Source organism: Brachyhypopomus gauderio, unplaced genomic scaffold (genome assembly GCF_052324685.1).
Source record: "Brachyhypopomus gauderio isolate BG-103 unplaced genomic scaffold, BGAUD_0.2 sc183, whole genome shotgun sequence".
Taxonomy (NCBI): Eukaryota; Metazoa; Chordata; class Actinopteri; order Gymnotiformes; family Hypopomidae; genus Brachyhypopomus; species Brachyhypopomus gauderio.
Window position 1 is genome coordinate 169,611 of NW_027507004.1, and position 20,390 is coordinate 190,000.

General features: G+C 42.5%; 1 protein-coding gene and 1 pseudogene across 1 annotated transcript in view; both read right to left on the reverse strand.

The window, feature by feature from the left end:
• Nucleotides 1-705: 705 nt before the first annotated feature.
• On the reverse strand, nucleotides 706-6,158 carry LOC143501971 (homeodomain-interacting protein kinase 2-like; annotated as a pseudogene).
• Nucleotides 6,159-8,023: 1,865 nt separating this feature from the next.
• The window catches only part of LOC143501972 (uncharacterized), a 55,329-nt gene continuing 42,962 nt past the window's right edge, over nucleotides 8,024-20,390 (reverse strand). The window contains exons 2-6 of the mRNA XM_076995143.1: nucleotides 15,463-15,697; nucleotides 14,097-14,173; nucleotides 13,738-13,891; nucleotides 8,477-8,636; nucleotides 8,024-8,136 (exon numbers count right to left, since the gene is read on the reverse strand). Coding sequence (XP_076851258.1) covers nucleotides 8,024-8,136; nucleotides 8,477-8,636; nucleotides 13,738-13,891; nucleotides 14,097-14,173; nucleotides 15,463-15,561 — 603 coding nt within the window. The 5' untranslated portion in view covers nucleotides 15,562-15,697. The remainder of the gene's footprint in view (nucleotides 8,137-8,476; nucleotides 8,637-13,737; nucleotides 13,892-14,096; nucleotides 14,174-15,462; nucleotides 15,698-20,390) is intronic.

Here is a 20,390-nt window from a genome sequence, read left to right on the forward strand (position 1 = left end):
TGTTTTGTTCTGCAAATATTGGCCAGGACTCCCTAGGAGAAGAGTTATTGTAACTCAGTGAGATTCCTCCTGGTTGAATAAATGTTAAATAAAAATAAATATATAAAACAGATGATGCATCTGAAATAAACATAATTTAAAAACAAAATACTAAAATAGGCTAAAACAAACAAAAATGGACTAACAAACAAGCAAAAAAGCCCAGACACTGCAGTATTGAAATTCTGTAATAAAGTCATTTTTTTCAGGTAAGAAGAGCCTGCTTTATTGTCAAATCTGTGATACGTGCGGGACATACACAGGATTGAAATTACGTTACTCTCAGACTCCATAGTGCAGCGGTAAACATTTACTTAAAATTAACATTAACTAAAACAGTAAAAAAAGGAATAGTACAATAGTAAAGGTAAGTACAATAGTAAAGATAAAAAATATAGCTGAGTTGTTTATATATATAATAAAATAAATAGAGGTCTCTGAAATTTACATTCAAGTAAGTGGCGTATGCAGCAGTAAGTAAACATACTGTATGTGCAAAGTGAATGTATGAGGAATCTGGTGTAATTACGATTAAAGTGAACGTATGCAATGAATTAGAAATATAATGTGCAAATGTAACAGGAGTGCAAATTGAAGAAAGAGCAGGGAGTGAGTTGATCCTCCTGACTGGTGGACTGGTGCCAGGGGGATCTGCCTCCTGAACTGTCATGAGATCACAACAGATCCTGGACCTGTAGGAGGAGCCAAGACACAAAATGGCAGTGAGATATCAATACTCCCAGCTGAACTACTCTCTGGACTACACCTGGTTGCAGCATGTGGATAAGACAACAGGGCGAAGATAAGATTTTCTATGGGGCAGTGTGAAGTGTGATGGCAGCTGCAGCGTGAGAAGGCAAACTGCTCTACAGACGCTCTACCTGGCTCAGAGAGGCTGAAACTTGGAGGACGCGGCTCTGTGTCTCTCGGCGCCGGGCAGGGCTGCTCTGGCAGAAGGCACAACCGAGGTCTTTTTGGACCATCCCGGAGGCCGTGGCGCTCTATTCTATAAGGAGATGTGAGACAGTGATCAACGACTGCGGCCTGTCGACAGAGCCGGAGGGGAGGGAGAAGCAGAGCGCGTGGGACTCACCCGGTGGGATGACCATGGCCAGCGACTTGGGCAGGGTGGCGGCGTTTTCCACAAAGGTGGGCAGGCGCCTGGGGCTGAGCGGGCTGCAGGTGTCCGAGTCCCGCACGGTCACACAGCTGTTGACGTCCACCCGGTTGTTCACGCCGCAGCTAGGGAGGAGTGTTTAAATCCACAAAGTGAGCAAACAGAAGGGTGACCGTTTCAACACAGAGCTCAGAGGCACAGGAGGCGGAGCAAAGGAGTTCGCGGGGAGGGCACCTGGTGGGCAGGATCTTGGCATTGTCCTTGCCCTCGGTGTCGCTGGAGATGGTGATTATTCTGACAGCGGGGTGGAGTGTGTCCGAGATGACGATGGGCTGAGATGGGTGCGTGGCAGAGGACACACACACAACCAACAAACAGGTCACATGTACTTAATGGCAAGACCCTTCAAACATAGCTGAAAAGCACATTTCCGGTGAGTAATTTCTTATCTGAACACCTGCAGTGTTTAATGTGAGCTGTAGGTTTGGGGATACTGGTGCAACACACGACAAGCTTGTGCTGGCAGGCCCACCTGGCTGTGTTGGTCGGGCTGGCTGCTGAAGGTGACTGGGAGGTTGGAGTTGGTGCTGGCCCCCGCCCCCAGCCACGCCCCCACTGCCGAACAGGCCTCTGCTGCCGTCGAAGCCCGTGGACCTCCGCTTACAGATCTCCATGTTCTGGAAGCAAGACTTTACACTGCAAAGTGAGAGAGACAGAGAGTGAGACAGACAACGAGAGTGACACACAGAGTCAGTGAGACAGAAAGAGGTGAGTTACAGCACTGTGCTACAGCAAGTTACAATAAGATGGCGTTCCTTAAAAAGAGCTCTTTGGGGTTTTCTTCCATTTGCATGCAACTTTAGTGTGCTTCCAGTTGGAATTCTTAGCTCCTTGTCTGAATACATTTTACACGAAAGAAGCAAATTATGGAGCGCCCAGCCCTGCATAATGATCGACACGCAAACCATCCTGCCCGCGTCGGAGCTGGAACACAGGCTGGACTGTGTGAGACGGAGGGACGGTCCTGTACACACTCACTGTGCACTGTGAGGGTAGTGAGAGAGGTGAGCCATGGTGACGAATGGGTGTTTGAGAGTCTCCAATGGCGTGATCCGTTTCCCTGCGTCCAGCGTCAGCATCTTTTTAAGCAGGTTGATGAACTCCCACCGGTCAGCCTTCTCCACCTGAACGTCTGTGCCTTCCAGAATGGGCATGTTGACCTGCATGGGAGACGAACGGGTAGGTCATATTATGTGCCAGCAGACGGCGGCGATGTGCCTAAGACGCTGTTTCAGCAGCAACATTGCCGTGTGTTCCTCTGCATTTCACAGGCGCTGTTGAGACTTACATACACTTCTTATTATGACAGCACGAACCCTTGAACTCAAAACCAAGACCTTGCTCTACATGCTCCACCAGCAGCATGCGCTTTGTTCTTCATTTGCATGTCACAGCAGTGATGCAAACGTGCAATAAGGTGTACAAGAGCACAAATAACCTGCTTCATGTCATCGAGACGGTCGAAAATGTATCTCCTGGTCTCTTGGGACTTGACGCCAAGCTCCACCTCATGCTCTAAAGGCGTCTGGGGAACATAGAAGGAGAAAAAACGTTCAGGTGTACTGTCAGGTGCCATTACAGATCTCTTATGAACCGAACACATGGCACAAGAAGGATGGGGGACCTTGAGTCTCCACAGATGGTAGCTGGAGCCAGAGCCCCTGTGGAAGAAGCATCTGGTCTTGGTTCCCGCACTCAGGAGGTTCTCTGCTGGAAGGCCCTGCGTCTGGGAGATGTACCGGATCTGCGGCGACAGCGTACAGGAGGGATGATTTTATGGTATGATGGGATGACTTTATTTTATGTTCATATATTGATCCTGAAGACGAGCTAGCAAAGACAACTACTCTATCCAAACCCTACATGTCCCTACAGCCACAAAGCCACCATGGGTCTGCACCTCTAACACAGTAAGGGCTTCGCTTTCCTAAAACACCTTGCACCAGTCAACCCTGTTGTACTGGGAGCTTCACCTGGACCCATCTTAGAATTCCACTGTCATGCAAACCTGAGATTTTTTTCCCACTGCAAGACAGTATTTCTAGCACTACTGTAAAGAGCTCTTATTAGATTACCAATTATAGCCAGCAAACACATCTCAGGCCTAAAGGGCCCACAGATCACACTCTCAACACATTTGAGTTAATTGTTTTGTTGGTTCCCCAAAAATCATTCATAGTCTCTTCCTTGCCAGTCATTACAGAACAGCTAGCAAGCTGCATAGTTAGAATAAAGGTGGCGATCACTGTTAGCAACTCCACTCTTCTCCCAAACAAGATTTACATCTTTATTACACAGCGAGGAAGTTCTGGAAAGGAGGTGGGAAAGCAGACTCTAAATCAGCACTGTTCTTCGATGCTTCGTGAATAAAGACAGAAGCCTGAGAAAGGCGAGGTTCGGGTCCGAGGCCCGTGGGCTGACCTGATCGTATTCAGATGCTCCAGGATACAGGGGACAGCCCAGGAAGAGCTCGGCGATGACACAGCCCAGGGACCACATATCGATGGCCTCGCAGAACGGGAGACCCAGGATGATCTCGGGCGATCTGGACCAAAAAGACAAAAACGTCCATCATCACGTTTAGCATGATACTGTGGTTTGTGGTGATTCAAAGGTACTCACTTTAACACAGAGTGATGAATTAATGTGTGAAAATGTAAAAGCTTTAAGAAGTATTTTTTTTACTACCTGAAATATTCTTTTGGTAAATTGGTAGCACAATACTGGCCTGTGCATTACCCATCTACTACTGTAGTGTAACCTGACACTGACACTACACTGACACACTGACACTACATACTGATGTGCTGTTCTCCACTACGTAAATACAGAACAACACTGCCATGGTGTAACTACAATGGAGCAGTGCAGGTACCCTGTACTGATATTACTAAAGCCTGAAGCATAAAACCAACCAAAAAAATATTTTTATGTGTGCTGAGAGCATCTTAACTTCTCAGGCACTGAAGATATTAAGATATTCTTTGGTGTTTGGATAAATGACAACACTTACATGATCCAGTTAAAAATACATCACTTATAAATCAAATGGCAATCAAACGCGTTGCAGTTCATCGTAATGCTTATCACAATCTTAATGTGCAGCCGTGTCACCATAGCCATCCACAACGGGCAGTTCACCTCTCAAGCACACTCGAGCGGAAGCGATTCCCGCAACCATGCATCTGTTTCCAATATGCCTTAGGCCGCGCCACTCACCGGTAGTATCTGGTCTGCAGGTAGGAGGAGCACACGGCCTTGGAGACGCGGGTGGCGGAGCCGAAGTCGATGACCTTGACCCGGTACGGCTGCCTGACGGGGTCCACCAGCATGATGTTGTCAGGCTTGAGGTCGGTGTGGATCAGGCCCAGACTCTTCAGCTTCAGGAGCGCCATGGCCAACTGCTGCACTATGGGCCGGATGCACTTCAGCGGCAGCGGGCTGTGCTTGACGAAGTCCTGCAAGCTCTGCCCCAGCATCTCAAACACCAGGCATAAGTGGTTCCTGTGCTGGAAGCACTCGTACGAGCGAACAATGTTGAACTCGTCTACGTTCTCCTTGTTGAGACGGCTCAGGATGCTCATCTGAGCAGATGGGGGAAGATGGGACAGGCGTTAAGTTATGTGGGCACAGCATTCAAGGGCTAATATGCTACGTAACTTCAATAGCATCAGCCCAGTTACTGCATGGCTCCCTTCAGACATTTACTTTTGCTATATTTGGCAGATGCTCTTTTCCAGAGGGAAATGACCCCTGATCAGTGGCGGCTGGTGCACAAATAATTGAGGGGGGTGTAAACAAATTAAAAACAAATAAAGCAGTCTTATTGCCCTTTATTTATTTGAACATGAATTTTGCCCTAACGTTCTTCAAGTGAATGCTTTGTGAGAAGATTATTTTGTAAAGATAAAACTGAATTTTCTCTCATTTTGTATGAGCTGCTGCTCCAGCCTGCTGATATTCAACATGAACCGAGTTACGTTGGAGGTTCGCGCGAGGTGGGCGGAGTCTCGCCCTACGATCACTCGCGAAAGTATAAACCAGCTTTAACGAACCGCAGCTGACTGACACTACCAACAAGAGTGGGTGTGTCCAACAAGAGTGGGTGTGTCTGAAACCGACCAATTAAACTGCAGCCTCAGATCAGTGCTTGGCAAAAGTTTATGCCTCTCCATGCACTCTCATTAGACCGGTGCCCCGCACACAGGAAGTGTGCACAATGTAAGCAATTAAATACAATTATGTGTTTACACTTTTAATAAATTCAAACATGGCAATTAGACACACAGTGTCACTAAATAATTTCCTCACTATCGCAGTTTAAAATGAACTCATTTTAATATCGGAACAATATTAAGGGGGCGGCGCCCCAGCGCCCCATATTGACCAGCCGCCACTGCCCCTGATTACAAATTGCAGTGTTAGCCAATATCAGCCTATTACATCTTATTAGAGCAGGAACAAAGCAACATCACAATCAGGGCTACAATTGTGTAACGCGGGAGTACAGGGAGGTACTTGACGTGTGAAAAGAGAAACAATATAAGCCGTGAGAGCACGGTAAAACAATAAACAAAACTTCAGACAGCTGAAACGGATCATTGCTGATTACGTCCCGCAACTCCTGGTGGTAGAGGGAGTGGCAGCCGAGCCAGCCCTGACACATTGATTCTCAAAACCTCTTTTAAATCTACCATAATTTCCCCACCTCGATCAGGCCCTGGCGGGCATAGGCAGGGTGATTTTTCAGGATCTTGATGGCGACAGATTGACTGGTGCCGCGCTTCCAGCACTTGGCCACCTGGCCAAAAGTCCCGCGGCCAAGGAACTCCAGCACCTCGTATCTGTTGGAGGCAGAGCAGAGGACCTCGTGCTGCACTAGACGGTAGTCGTCCATGCTGAGGAAACTGCTGCTTGTAGCCATGGAGTCAAAGTACGCCATGGACCAGGTGGTAGAGATTTAACCAATCTGAATATCTTATTTAGTTATCTGGGTTAACTAACCTCAGAACAAACTTTTTGAATAAAAAGCAGAAGAAAACGACACGGAATTCATTCGTAGTCGACCGTAAATGTTGTTCTGTTTGCACATCACTATGACAACGCGTAATGTAAACTAGCGGTTTCCATGGAAGCTCAATTCGAATTCTACGATTGTGACGTGGTAACAGGCGCCACAACGCGCTACGCAGCGCTGCTTTATTAGCATATAAGATCAAATATAAGGTCGATTCATTTCAAAACAATACACAAAACAACAGCACTGTTTTAAATGTGCGTGTTTGGGTAGCCAGCTACAGTTTTGCTTTTTCTCTAATTCGCTCGCTAGCTATTACCTAACCACCCCCCCCCCCCAAACGATCACGTTGGCGTATTAATATGTAGTTAAGATATATGCTCGTTTGGCCTACCTTACCTAACAAACTAGCAATATTTTATTTAATGGTAGTTTATTTTCAAAGCACACAATCTTAACGTCTTAATGCACTCTCGAGTTTACCGCTGGAATTACAAGAGGTTGATACATTTCTTATGTATTTGTAACTTATATATTTGTAACGTTATATAAGCGAACCATTCAGTCAAATAGCTATTTGTTGCGAAACGAAACACAGTTCATTTCAAGCATCTTCAAATGCTTTAGCCAATATCCAACACTTTTTTTTAATCTGAAAAAGCAACATTAAAATGAAAGTATTTCCAAGTATTTCAAGCAGTCGTACGAACCCTAAAATTGGGTCTGTCCACTACAAACTCCTTTATGCTTTTAATTCTTCAGCCGAACGCTTGGTGAAGGGGGTTGTATAGAAGGATAAACTGATAGCACATGTACATCTCAGAGACTCTGCTGGACATAACACAGTTCGTCTGGAATACGTATTTAAGAGCGCGTGCTCATCGCCAACACGTCTCTGATAGTCTGTGGTGGATCGTGAAAGACCTCCAGCAGCTGCATTACAGACCTACCTGGATGCGTCATGATCGCGCCTGCGTCTCGGAGACGCTTATGAGATCTCTCCTAGACTATTTAATACGGCGTTTATTCATCTGCAGTACGTCTTTTAAACGGCAGGCTTGGATGCCAAAATGACGTTCATACGCTGCATTCCAGACTTATATGTACAGTAGGCCTATAGCTAAAATGCAGCATCTGAACGTACCTGAATGCAGGGTTGCCAACTCTCACGCATTGAGCGTGAGACACACGCATTTGACCGTTTTCACACGCTCTCACGCCACACTTCCGATATCTCACACAGAAAAAAAATATCCAGTTTATTTACCCCAGATCCACATATATGATTCAATACGTTACTAGTTCGCTAGCTCTGGCGCCATCCACCGGCGATATAACACTGAATCTGTGTCCATTTTACGTTCGCCACCCCCCCCCCAGCTCATAAAACTTTCGTCCCCCCCCCCCCCCCCCCCCCCCCCCCCGCTCTACAAAATACACTCGCCACCGGCTCCAGGTTAAAATCTCACTCCAAACGAACGTCAAAAGTTGGCAACCCTGTGAATGTGGCATTTAAAATCAAACCAGATTGAATTACATTTAAAGCTAGATTTTATATTCTTCTTCCTCCCTAAGTTAAAGCTATGAAATACACAAGCAGCGCGATCGTATGAGCCACTAAGAAGCCTAAAGACTCAAACAGAAATATACACTGGAAAATTATGCTATATTATTTTATGTAATTAATTAATATTATTAATATTATTACCACAAAACAAAATTAAGTGAAAGGGATTTGCAGTTAACATGTTTATTTAACAGAAAATCAACAATATGCAACAAACGTGTAATTAACAAATTAAAGATGAGCGTCTTGCTGGTGCCAGGTGGAGGTAGTCTTTTAGGCATTTTTCAGCCTCTGATTTCATGGGAGCGGGTAGCGCTGGGTTCTTCACTGCGGCAGCTGTGTGTCAAAATGTAGAATATTATTACTATTCTTGTTAAAGAGGCATAAGGGCTACACATTTATCAGTTATATTACCCTGAATACATTAAGTAAACTGCATGTAAGAAATAAATCATCTAATGTATCTGTTATTAGGCTAGGCTTAAGGTATTAGGTTACAAGCATATAAGTAATTGGAGGAGGAGTAGTATTTTCCAAAATATACAAAGGTGTTGTTATTTACCGGTCATTTTGCCGTAAAACTTTAAAAACCACATGACCTATAAGAGTCCGTAAATGCTATGCGCTTCATGCTAAAGCTAAAAATGTAACATGTAAGTCGTTCCAATATACTCACCAATAGCAAGCTGTCCACAGGCTGTCTGTTTTAATACTCGCTTGTGTCCCCTGCCACACCAGTTAAGGCTTTTTGCCAGGTTTGGGGTGAAGACCTTGCTGGAGATCCACCATATCGTTCTCTTTATTGTGTGGCCTCCACTTAGTGACAGCATGTTGGTCTGAAATAAAGCACAATAAAAATAGAAATGGATAAACAGCAATCTCACTGCACCAACTGCACCTTCATAACATATGTCCTAGGAAATGTACATTCTGTTTTGCATTTTGTAATCAGGGTTCTTATTTAAAATCAGTTCCTATCTTATTCATTGTATTGACTTAAAGTAAGTGATTAGAACGTTTTTGACTAATAATATAAAACTGTATACAGTCTTGGCTAAAATATTTGCACTTCTTTTTAGAAAATATTTAGATGCAATATTGACAGATTGGTGAACCTCTACCCATCTCTGGGGAGATAGATAGATAGATAGATAGATAGATAGATAGATAGATAGATAGATAGATAGATAGATAGATAGATAGATAGATAGATAGATAGATAGATAGATAGATAGATAGATAGATAGATAGAGAGAGAGAGAGAGAGAGAGAGAGAGAGAGAGAGATAGTCAAGTCAAATTTATTTATATAGTGCATTTTACAAAACAGATTTTCAAAACAGTTGCAAAGCACATAATTCACTCTTTCACATAATTCACAAATTCTTTGTTTTTGCTTCGAAAGCAAATATTTAGGTAAGTCAATTTGTCAGTGCCATCAGAGTATCTAGTCTGTGTGCCATTGCCTATGAACAAGGCAGTCAAAATAATTAGTCATGTTGTCAGTGCAACTATAAGTCAAAGTCAAATTTATTTATATAACGCTTTTCACAACACATGTTGTCACAAAGCAGCTTTACAGGATTTACATGGTTAACAATACTATGGGTCCATATCCCTAATTAGCAAGCCAAATGCGACAGTGGTGAGGAAAAACTCCCTATGATGGTGGGGAATAGGAAGAAACCTCGGGAGGACCAAGACTCAAAAGGGAACCCATCCATTGGGCGGCCCGTTACAGTCACAAGTCACAGTCAGTGCAGACTGTAAGTACATTCTGATGGAAACTAGCTAAGCTTTTGATTTCAAGAATGCTGCACATGCTGTGGTATATCAAATGAAACAATACATTTTACACACAAAATACAAAGTTACACAGAACACAAAGTTACACATGACTGCATGTGGGAGACTGATAGAAAGAAATTGGGCTGGAATCAATTTTGTACAGCAATATTGTTTGACTGTATTGTTTGCACTGCAATTTGTTGACAAAAACAAATCTGATTGAAATTCAGAAAAGACAGACAGCTGACTGGAAAAACTGCAAAATTAGAAGAAACTTATTCTACACATTCAAAACAACCTGAGCACATACAGCCTCCAGAGAATATACACATTTCTGAATTTACATACATTTTCTCTATGAAATGTTTGAACAATTGAACACAGACACAGTTGTTCTTCCAATATTCAGCTGCACCCAGTGACCAGCTTCAGCCATTGTAAAACCATGACTTACATGTACAACATGGTCCACAATTGTTGCCCTTATTTCACTGTTTTGTCCCCTCAGCCTTACACCACACAGTCTTACTCCTCTTCTTGGCTGTTCACCCTGCACATGGCCTTGTGTTTCCATTATGAGACTTTGTGATACTGCAGTGTTTAGCCTCCAGCGATGCAGACTGGGCAGCTGATACCAGTGATCGCCGCAGTACAACAGGATACTGTGTGAGCCTAAGTGAGAACAGCGCACTTATTTCATGGAAGACGAAGAAGCAACCTACTGTTGCACTTTCCACATGCGAAGCAGAGTATATGGCACTTGCTTCTACTGTTCAAGAGTGTCTTTACCTAGAACAATTACTGGGGAATATGGAAAGTTACAAATACACACAAACAATAATACATGAGGACAATCTGAGGACAATGGCATATGAGCACGCTGTTAAGTGACGTAATTTCTGCTAAAAGTTTAGGATGGTTGTTGACATCCGGTAGCCATTGAAAGCGTACACTGTGCTAGCTATTCACCTCACCAGTCTTGTAACGAGCATATTTACCATTATTTACTTGGAAGTTTCCTTCATCTCCTGTCCGTTTACGTGTCCTAAACATGACAGTTAAACAAAAAAAAGTATCGTTTCAACAACGTACAGACAGCAGGTCCAACCACCACTGCTGTGTACCATTGTGCACAGCATCGACAAGGTGTAATTCCTACCTGAGCTTCCACACCTTTCCAAAGGACTCAGAACTGCAGAAACAATGGGTGGTTAAGATCAGGAGAGATCATTTTATTATCACGAGTACTTCCCGTGTGTGTTTGCGATATTTTATCGCTGCTCGAACCTCCCAATCCTACTGGACGACAACGACTGCGACCTGGAGCTTTTCCTGTACTATTTCAATGGAATAACTATACTATTCCAACTCCACGACCTGGAGTATGGGAAAGAACAGAGCGTCCACCCAACACTGATCTAACAGAGATGCAGACTGACCATGATGATGATGACCCCTTACCGTGTCATGAACATGACTACTGCGTCAGTAATGAGCCTGCTGCGCTTGATCTCTCCCTCAATGAAAATGAAGAGCTACGCGAGGAGATACCAAGGCTCTGAAAACAAATCGAAGACTTAACTGTCAGCAGCACGTTTTGTTTGGAGCGGTTTTCTGCCTCTGATGATGACATACGATTCTTTACCAGGTAAATAAAAAATATGGCAGGACACAGTACACGGATGGGCCTTCTCTGGTGTCTGAAATACATTGTGAATGAATTAGCCACTATATAACTTTATATATAACTTTTATATTCCACAGATTTGCAAGCCATGCCCACCTGATGGGCTTTTGGAAGCAAATAGAGCCAGCCACCCACATCATACGGGTTACAAGAGCACAGACTGTTGAGAAGACTGATCAGGTCCCTCACTCTGCCAGTGCAACGGTAAATGTTTTCGTCTTGTCCATACAAAGCATGTTATGTCATCATTTTCAAATTAATCTTTACATCAAAAGAAGTTTTGATAGTCATAATGTAATATGACAATAGGATAATGTATTTTTTCCCCAGGTTCTTCAACCAATTGATGAGTTTTTTCTCTTCATGAACTACCTGTCATTGGGACTGATGCAAAAGGATTTGGCCCACAGATTTAGAATACATCGGTCAACTGTTAGTCGTATTATTAACACCTGGGCCAACTTCCTTTATACTGTATTGGGAGCTGTTTCTATTTGGTTAGATGTGGACACTGTGAAAACTCACCTCCCAGATGTGTTTCAGGACTATGCTGACACTCAAATAATTTTAGATTGCACAGAACTGAGATGTCAAACTCCAAATTCCCTTCTCCTCCAGAGTGAAGTGTTTTCCACTTATAAATCACACTGTACATTCAAAGGGTTGATTGGGATAGCCCCTCATGGCGCAGTGACCTTTGTGTCTTCTCTTTATCAAGGTGCTATCAGTGATAAAGAGATCTTAAAGCAGTCTGGCATTGTGGCCCTCCTTGACCCATCTATGGCCATCATGGTGGACAAGGGTTTCCTTGTTGAAGACTGCATTCCATGCAAAGTCCACATACCCACGTTTCTGTCAAAGAGAGCTCAACTGTCTAGGTCAGAGATCAGAACGTCACAGTCCATTGCAAGACTGAGAGTCCATGTTGAGCGTGTGATTCGCAGAGTAAAAGAACATAAAATATTCAGCACAGTGATCCCCCTTTCAATCACAGGGAGCATAAACCAAATTCTTTACTGTTGCCTGTCTTTTGGTGAATTATCAAAATGGCCCCTTGGTAAAAGCCTGGGCAAACAATGGCTAATCTCAATCCAGAATTAGACAGATGATGTAATGTGAATGATAGAGAAAATATAAAATAATAATAAATCACCAACCTTAAAATGATCCCTTTAAGGTCAGGGGTCGGCAACCCGCGGCTCCAGAGCCTCGTGCAGCTCAGCTTTTGAATAGAATTAATGAGTATTTAATTAACGTATAATATTTTTGAGACTTAAAAAATGTTCGGGTGGAATTTCACAAATGTCCAGTATTTAGTTTCGGTTCGCTTGAGTGACATGTCATCGTCACTGAAATAAATTTCCAATTATTTTGCTTTTGTGGCTCCGAGTCAAAAAGCTTGCCGACCCCTGCTTTAGGTCATGCTAGTCTGTAAATATTGGCTGCAATGTTAAGGTACAGTGCAATATGATAAATAGTATAAAATGCTTTCACTTTTATATGTAAAATTGACAACACAATACAACATTATGTATTTCTTAACTTTTACTGTATTTGTAAAAATGAAATGAATACAATAGTAATACAATTGACAGAATAATTTGAAATTGTTTTAATTGTTCATGAGTTCATTATGATTTTCTATTGCTTGGGCATAGAGAGGTATTTTGGCATGTAAGTGTTAAAGAAAAACATGTCACACCTCCTTTTCACCTCTTCTAATACACTGCTATCTCTGTAAACTCGCTGCACAAAAATATCATCATGGGCACAGATAACTAAATCACACCACTGCATACCAGTAATCAATAACTGGCCCTGGATTTGCCAATAATAACAATGGCTCTCCTTCAATCTGTGTAGGCCTTGTGCCACTTTGAGGAATTTGCAGTCTACATAGCTTTGTGCATTTGGGCACTTAATTTCAACAAGCCCAAATGATGGACGCTCAAGTGGGTCATATACAAGTCCATCAGGTGATGCACCCAGCCAAGATGCATCTGGATGAATCACTAGCCCACACTTGGTCAAGTTCAAGTTTTTCAGAACTGCATAGTCCTTTAAGGCCCCCGTTTCCATTTCAAGTCCCCTCTTCATGTGTGCTGTTTGTCGTGTCCCTCGGATTATCCTTTCTGCCAGGCTTTCTGCAGCACCTGGACCTCTAACGTGGCTCACCTCTCTGAAATGTGAGGCAGTCACTCTTTCTCTCCTAAGTGAATGACACTCAGGTGTAGCACTTTGGGATCTTGTTGCCTCCTCAATAAGGTGTGACTGTGACAAGGTCACAGAAAGTGAGCTTAGGTGTAGCTGTTCTTGGTGTGTTGGCACAAATGAATATTCAGGTGGGCTTAGATGGCAACATTCTAGTGGCAGACTCGGGAATGGGGGTGCATCCTCATGTATGACAACACTGTCAGATGGAGGTGGTGGTTGTTGATAGGACAATACACTGCCAACTTGTACCTTCCCAAAGATGGAGTCCACAAGTGGCTTGTCAGGCGAGATGTTCATTGTGCAGATGAGTGGAAGAGAATCTGCTTTCTTTCCAGCGTAGACTGGTCCAGGATTGAGGGTGGCCCGGTGTGGGAGCTCACCGCTGTAGCCCTTGAAAAGTGTACTAAAAGAAGAGTGAATAACATTTATTTTTACACATTGTAATCTGTTCACCAGCACAACTGATTGTGAATCACATATCACATGTCATCTGAAGTACAACGAGGCTAAATTAAATTTTGAAGAGAACAGGGTCTTATCAGATGATCAAAAGCATTTATTTTTTTACCACACACTGTAATCTGCCTATTAAATTTGGTACTACATACCTAACTCCACTGGCTGTAGTAGCACCTGGTTTTGGCTTTAGGACAACCATGGCATCCACGGGTCCAGGCTTCACCCCCTATTAATTTAAAAGATGGTGTTAGTAAAGTGACTGTGATACATTAACTAACATTAAATAATGAAATAAAACAAACCATTGTTGGTGGTTTATGCCACTTCTGTTCTGTCTGTGTGCATGAAAGGACAGGAAGCACGACAGACATGCCAGATTCAGAATAATGAGCAGTCTGGAAAAGCAATGCAACCAAGTGGTTGCAGATTCCGCAACCAGCAACACAAGAGCAGTTGCTGTTAATGAGCACAACTGGCATTGTATCACGTAATGTCATCTGAAATACACAAGAGGCAAAATGTAATATCTTGAAAAGAAGACTTCAGCAATGTCAATAGGCGCAATTTCTGTCCCATCATGTTGTTAGTGGTGAATGTCACTTGTCTATTGTCTCATGTAACGTTTGTGCTGTTTTGCATCACTCTTAAAACACTTGGCTATACTGTCGTTCTATTCTACAGTGTTGTGCATGGTTCAATCTACTAGTTCACTGAGCAACTATAAACTATAAAATATATTTTAGATTTAAACTTCATTTTCACTCCAGATGAAATGCTTACACATAGGAGTGAAACAGGCCTACTTATATTTATATTATTTTGTTGTTTCCACCACCAACAACAGAACAGTGCAGGTTTTACTTCAACTGCTTCTTGAAGAGTGTTATCAGAATATGTTAATAGGTGTAAATGTTGAAGCCATATGTTAATAAAGAAGATAAAAGATTTGAAAGACAGATTGGCAGATTTTAGAAAATGCAGTTTGAAGAATAGCTGAGGTGGACTATATTCTGCTTTTGAGTCATAGAGGTAGATAACAATAGCTCGAACTGTAAAATAAACTCCCATTTGTTTACTATAGGCAAAACAGACTGCTAATGATTCCCACTCAGCTACTCTGCATTTGGCTACCATTGTAAGCTTTGAAAACCAATGCCTATGGCTATCACAGCTTACGTGAAGTAAGAGCAAGGATAAAAGATTGAACTTGTGTTGAACTAACTTTTGAACTTGTTCAACAGAACTTTGAACGTGACACTGAACAGAACTCGTGTCATTTTAACCAGTCCTACTCTCAGCTGGTGTGGCGTATCTGTTTTCTTCATAGATCTGTAGCAGTGAGCCCTCACTGTTATCTCGTTAGCCTTACTTTTGCCTGATACTTCCATCAGAAATACAAACATGTTTTTAAAAGGCATTTCTAGTACTAGGACAGGTTGGTTCGTTACTAAAAACAACATCACTTCATTAGACTGCCACCTCAGGCTAGCTAGCTAACTAGCGTCAGCCACTTACCTTCAAAATTGCAGAGGTAGGATGAAACGTAGAACTTGAAACCCTTTTCAAGTGTACTCTGTGGCGTTGTACTTGATGCTCTGACAATACGACGCACATCGTTGACGGTAAACTTCGGTAACTCCAACAGGCACCTTGTGAATTTCATAGACTCGGCCATAAACATCTGCACTTCCGCATACCAACCGGAAATATGGTTACATCCTTACACCAAACGAGGAAGTGGTGCGTGCACCTAGTTTCAAATGACAGTAAAATTGACCAATCATATCTTCCCTCTTAGTGGGCGGGCTTAACTGTATGATAATTTCCGCCCGCTGTGGCGACGCTAGCTGACGTGCGCGTTGTTTAAGAGGATCACGGAGCTGTGGACCATATTGTTGGAACCTTATTTTGCTTAAAAAGTTATCTAGTACAGATATTATTGTTTATTGCGTTTCTAAAGCTGTACTGTCGTCTCAGTTTTTTTTTTTTTATTTATTGCAGTTAATTAGGAAAGGGGGGCCCACTTTTAATGGTCACGGTTCGCTACTGATATATATACGGTCTCTGGTATGAACCCTTTGGGTACAAGCCAGGCTGCATCAGGTTATTGTAGCAGCCTGGCTGATTTGGTGTTTTGGTTAAAAAAATAGGAAATTGTGATATGACGTGCTACTCAACTTTGGAATGTTTGGATTAGAATGTTTCGTTGGGAAGGTGGAATGTTTGGATTTCAATTTCGATGCTGAAAAGCTGAGAAGTAGTCGCATGACATTTTGCTGTGATTTACAATACTTACAAACATTACAAATCTTACAAATAATATTTAATTTACAATCCCAGATCTGTCTATTTGTTGTATATCTTTCTATCTTTCTATTCTTTCAAATTTTTTATCTTGAGAATGAGTTTTTTCCACAGGAGAACCGACCAGCCAAGGCCTGGACAGGAACAGAAGAACTTCATAGACACACCAGGTTTTACCACTCATGGTGAGAAAAATACATTTTCATATACTATACATAATTTTATACTTCTATGTAAGACAGTATATTTAGTTCTTATGAGTTTCCATAGGCTTATTCATAATAATTAAAAATTAAATATACACATTTATGTAGTAGGTTTCTAAGGTTCAGAAAAATAACATGTATATTTATTCTACTGTCAACTGTCAAGATCTTTATTTTACATTTACACATGGTACAGGATAATATAATTAATAGACCATGGGTTATTTCTTTGATTTCTTTGACCATGGAAAAAGCAAATAAAAATAAACATTTTTAAAAAGAAACAGATTTCTAACATGACATCACAAATTCTTAAGCATTCTCCCCACATTCTGATGACATCACATGGCACCATAGCCCTTCTTATAATCACTTGTTCATTGGGAAACACTTACAAGGCATTTGAGCCTCACTGGGAGGCGTGCTGGGTTTCACTTTACCTGCTGTGGGATTTTCAGGTGTGCCCTACAACCAAGCGACAGTGATCCACACGGATCCCTGTGGACCAGCACCCTTCCCTCACAGAAGGACGGCGGGACCCTCAGATGTCGGCCATGTTAACACCCCTGTAGAAGGACCACTCCACACTGGTACTGTGTAACACTGAAGATTTCATGCGTATTCAACAAACCAAATAATCATGCATGATGAAGTAGAAAAAAACATTTATTACATTTGTTTGTAAGGACTGGCAGAGGTGCAGAACCATCAGCTTTCTGCACATGACCTGACCAGTAAAACATCAGTTTTATCAGAAAATATGACATGACATATTCTTCAACATTGTAATGAATTCAAATGGCACTGTAGCCCTTCTTATAGACCTGATGATCTTAACAGTACACATTCCTCTGTGCCCTGGGTTGGTGTTTTGCATTTAGGCCCTGACATGGAGAGGCAGAGACACCTTGCTCAGCCCCATGTTCAAGGCGAGGTCCTGAGACAGATGGATCCAGTCAACCTCCAGCCTGATGGTGGGTATTTGGGTATTTTGGGTATAACGTTGCTTTGTGTGGAATGCTACGGTTGTTATGGACGCTATTATTGCTATGGAATTCTATTATTGGCTAGTTAGTTAGGTTAGCCTAGCGAACGGTACCACGGAGAGTTTAGAGACAATATGGCGAGGTGATCTGTCTACTGCACTGTTATTCATAATCTTTTTCTTAATGTTCAATCAACATGACAGCAGATGCCCTTCAGAGACCAGTTGGAGACCAGTTGATCCTGGAAGAGGATTATGATGAGAATTATATCCCATCTGAACAAGGTACATTAGCTGTCGCATACTACCTGTTACAGTTTAGGACCCCGGATAAAACTTTAACAGAGCCGGAGTGGCTAATCGGGAGATTCGGGAGGATTCTCGATGGGCCGGCTCATGTCAATCTCTAGTTTGGGCCGATTGGGATGGAAAAATAATTTTGGGCCGGATTTGGGCATGAAACTCCCGGGCTGAAAAAGTGGCCCTGAACTCCGGCCCTGAACTTTAATATATGTTACTGAAATGGTATCATTTAATATCCACCATTGATAAAGTCTACAAGCTACAACAGTTCCACCATTTAAAAACTAAATTATAACATTGACATAATAACTTAATAATATATAATAATATAATAATAATAATATTAACTACACAGTTCCAGTTGGGACTCCTGTATGTTCATCCAAGCTATAGCTACACTTTATAACATAGAATCAATCTCCATGCATTATGGACTTAAATATTTGAATTTGTGGGATTTTGTCTTGATTTGAAAATATCATACTGATTGTGGGTATATTCTTCTTATCTGTATTGCTCCTCAGATATCCATGATTTTGCCAGACAAATTGGCATTGACCCTGAGAGGGAGCCAGAGCTCCTATGGCTGGCCAGAGAGGTGGCTGTAGCCCCACTACCTCCTGAATGGAAACCCTGGTAGGACAAGCTCATTCTCATACAGTCACCCATAATGAAACAGTTTTCTTATCCTTACACACAGAGCAGTGAGCGTTGGTGTGAGCGTCGGTTACTTTTAGAAAAATCCAAGCATACTCTAATGTGCCCTTAATTGAGGAATGGCTTCCATTCCAAGAACTCTACGTCTCATTCATGCTGGCTCGTTCATTCAGGTTCTCGATTACCTGACGTACCAAGGCCCTTTGTCCCCTGTAACTCAGTTATAATTTTAAATACCATTTATATAAGTAGGATGCATCAGGACTTTATTGTGAATGTCACATGGACTCTCTGGAAGCTTGCAAGAAGTGGGCATTAAATCACTTATGACCTAGGTGATTAGATGAGCAAATTAGACAGCTCAACTTTTTTTTAAAGACCATGGAACTGCAAGTCTGGGGAAGACTGAATAATTTGACTGGGAAATAAGACTGGGCAAGAGAAAATATAACAGCCAGAAGAGGATTTTTGAAGTTGGGGAGTTTGATGTGACATGAAAGATCAGACACATTTTAACATATGAAATCATTTTTGGATTCTGTATTCAAATGGTTTGGGGGAAAGTATGACCTTATTGTCAGGTGTGACAGTGGTGTCAGTACCTTCATACATAAAACACACAAGATCCAGGAGATATTTAATGTTAGTTGTCCCCGAAACTAACAATTGCAAAGTATAAAATGAATATTTCATCACTCTATGCAGCAGATTTGCTTGTAGACTTGGCCTTCTGGCACTATTAATCTGAGCAATGAGACCCAGAGCACCACTCAGTGTTTCAGATGTTGTCCTGTTGACACCTTTGTGGACAGTCCTGTGCTGGAGAACCTAGGCTTGTCTACATGTCATGTGTTTTTATGTGTGTGTTTATCTGATGAGCTTGTCTCCCTTTCCTACTCCAGTCAGGATGTGACTGGAGAAGTTTATTACTTCAACTTCTCCACGGGCCAGTCCACCTGGGACCACCCCTGTGATGAGCACTACCGCCAACTAGTGGCCCAGGAGCGGGAGCGTGCTCACCACGGCCGGACTGCCTCTGCCATCTCAGGCTCCGCCTCCACAGGAACCACAAAGAACAAGGAGAAGAAGAAGAAGAAGAAGAAGGAGAAAAAAAAGAAGGAACCAGAGGGACTGAAGGCCCCAAGAGTGAGTTTGGATCTGTGTACCCTAAAATGTATTTTGTTACACAGCAGTTATATTTGTCACACTTTCTCTTCCATTCTACACATTCTTGACTGCTGTGTTTCTAATAACACTGAAATGAATTGAACAATTATTTGCTCATCGAAGTATATCAAAAGATTTAGGACAGCAGTCGCCTAAAGTTGAGCAGAAAGGAGAAAGAAAGCTAAATTGTGTGTGCCATTCTGCTAAAGCGCTCTCTCTCTCTCTCTCTCTCTCTCTCTCTCTCTCTTTCTCTCTCTCTCTCTCTCTCTCTCTCTCACACACACACACACTCACACACTCACTCACTCTATCACTGTCTCTCAGCTGCTAGCTCCTCTGGCTCCACTGAGAGGGATGTGTGACCTTTCAGTTCCAGGACTGCGAGGTTCCCTGGGCAACTCCACAGACCTTCATCCTTTAAAGTCCTCACTAGGGGTAAATGTACGGTCTATATCCTCTAGTAGGGGTGAACATGTACGGCTTTTATAAGGTGGTGTAAGAACAAACCCTACATACGTCACTGGAGGTAAAAGAACACGTCACTCCTCTGCAAAGTTTAGCTTTTACCAAATTGACTTTGAAGTGATGGAGGTCTGAGTTCATGGCAGAGGTGTAGAGTGTATGATGGTGTGTATCTTAGGATGTATCCGGAGCAAATTTGCATTCGCTAAGAGGACGACAGCTGGAGAGTCTGGCTCCGCCCATATTTAATTCAGATCTGGAGGTGGATGAAGAGGAGGAGGATGAAGAGCAGAAGGCGGCGTCTGTCCATGAGGTGAAAACACCTGCTAGAATATAATGCTCTGATTTTTAGCTCACTG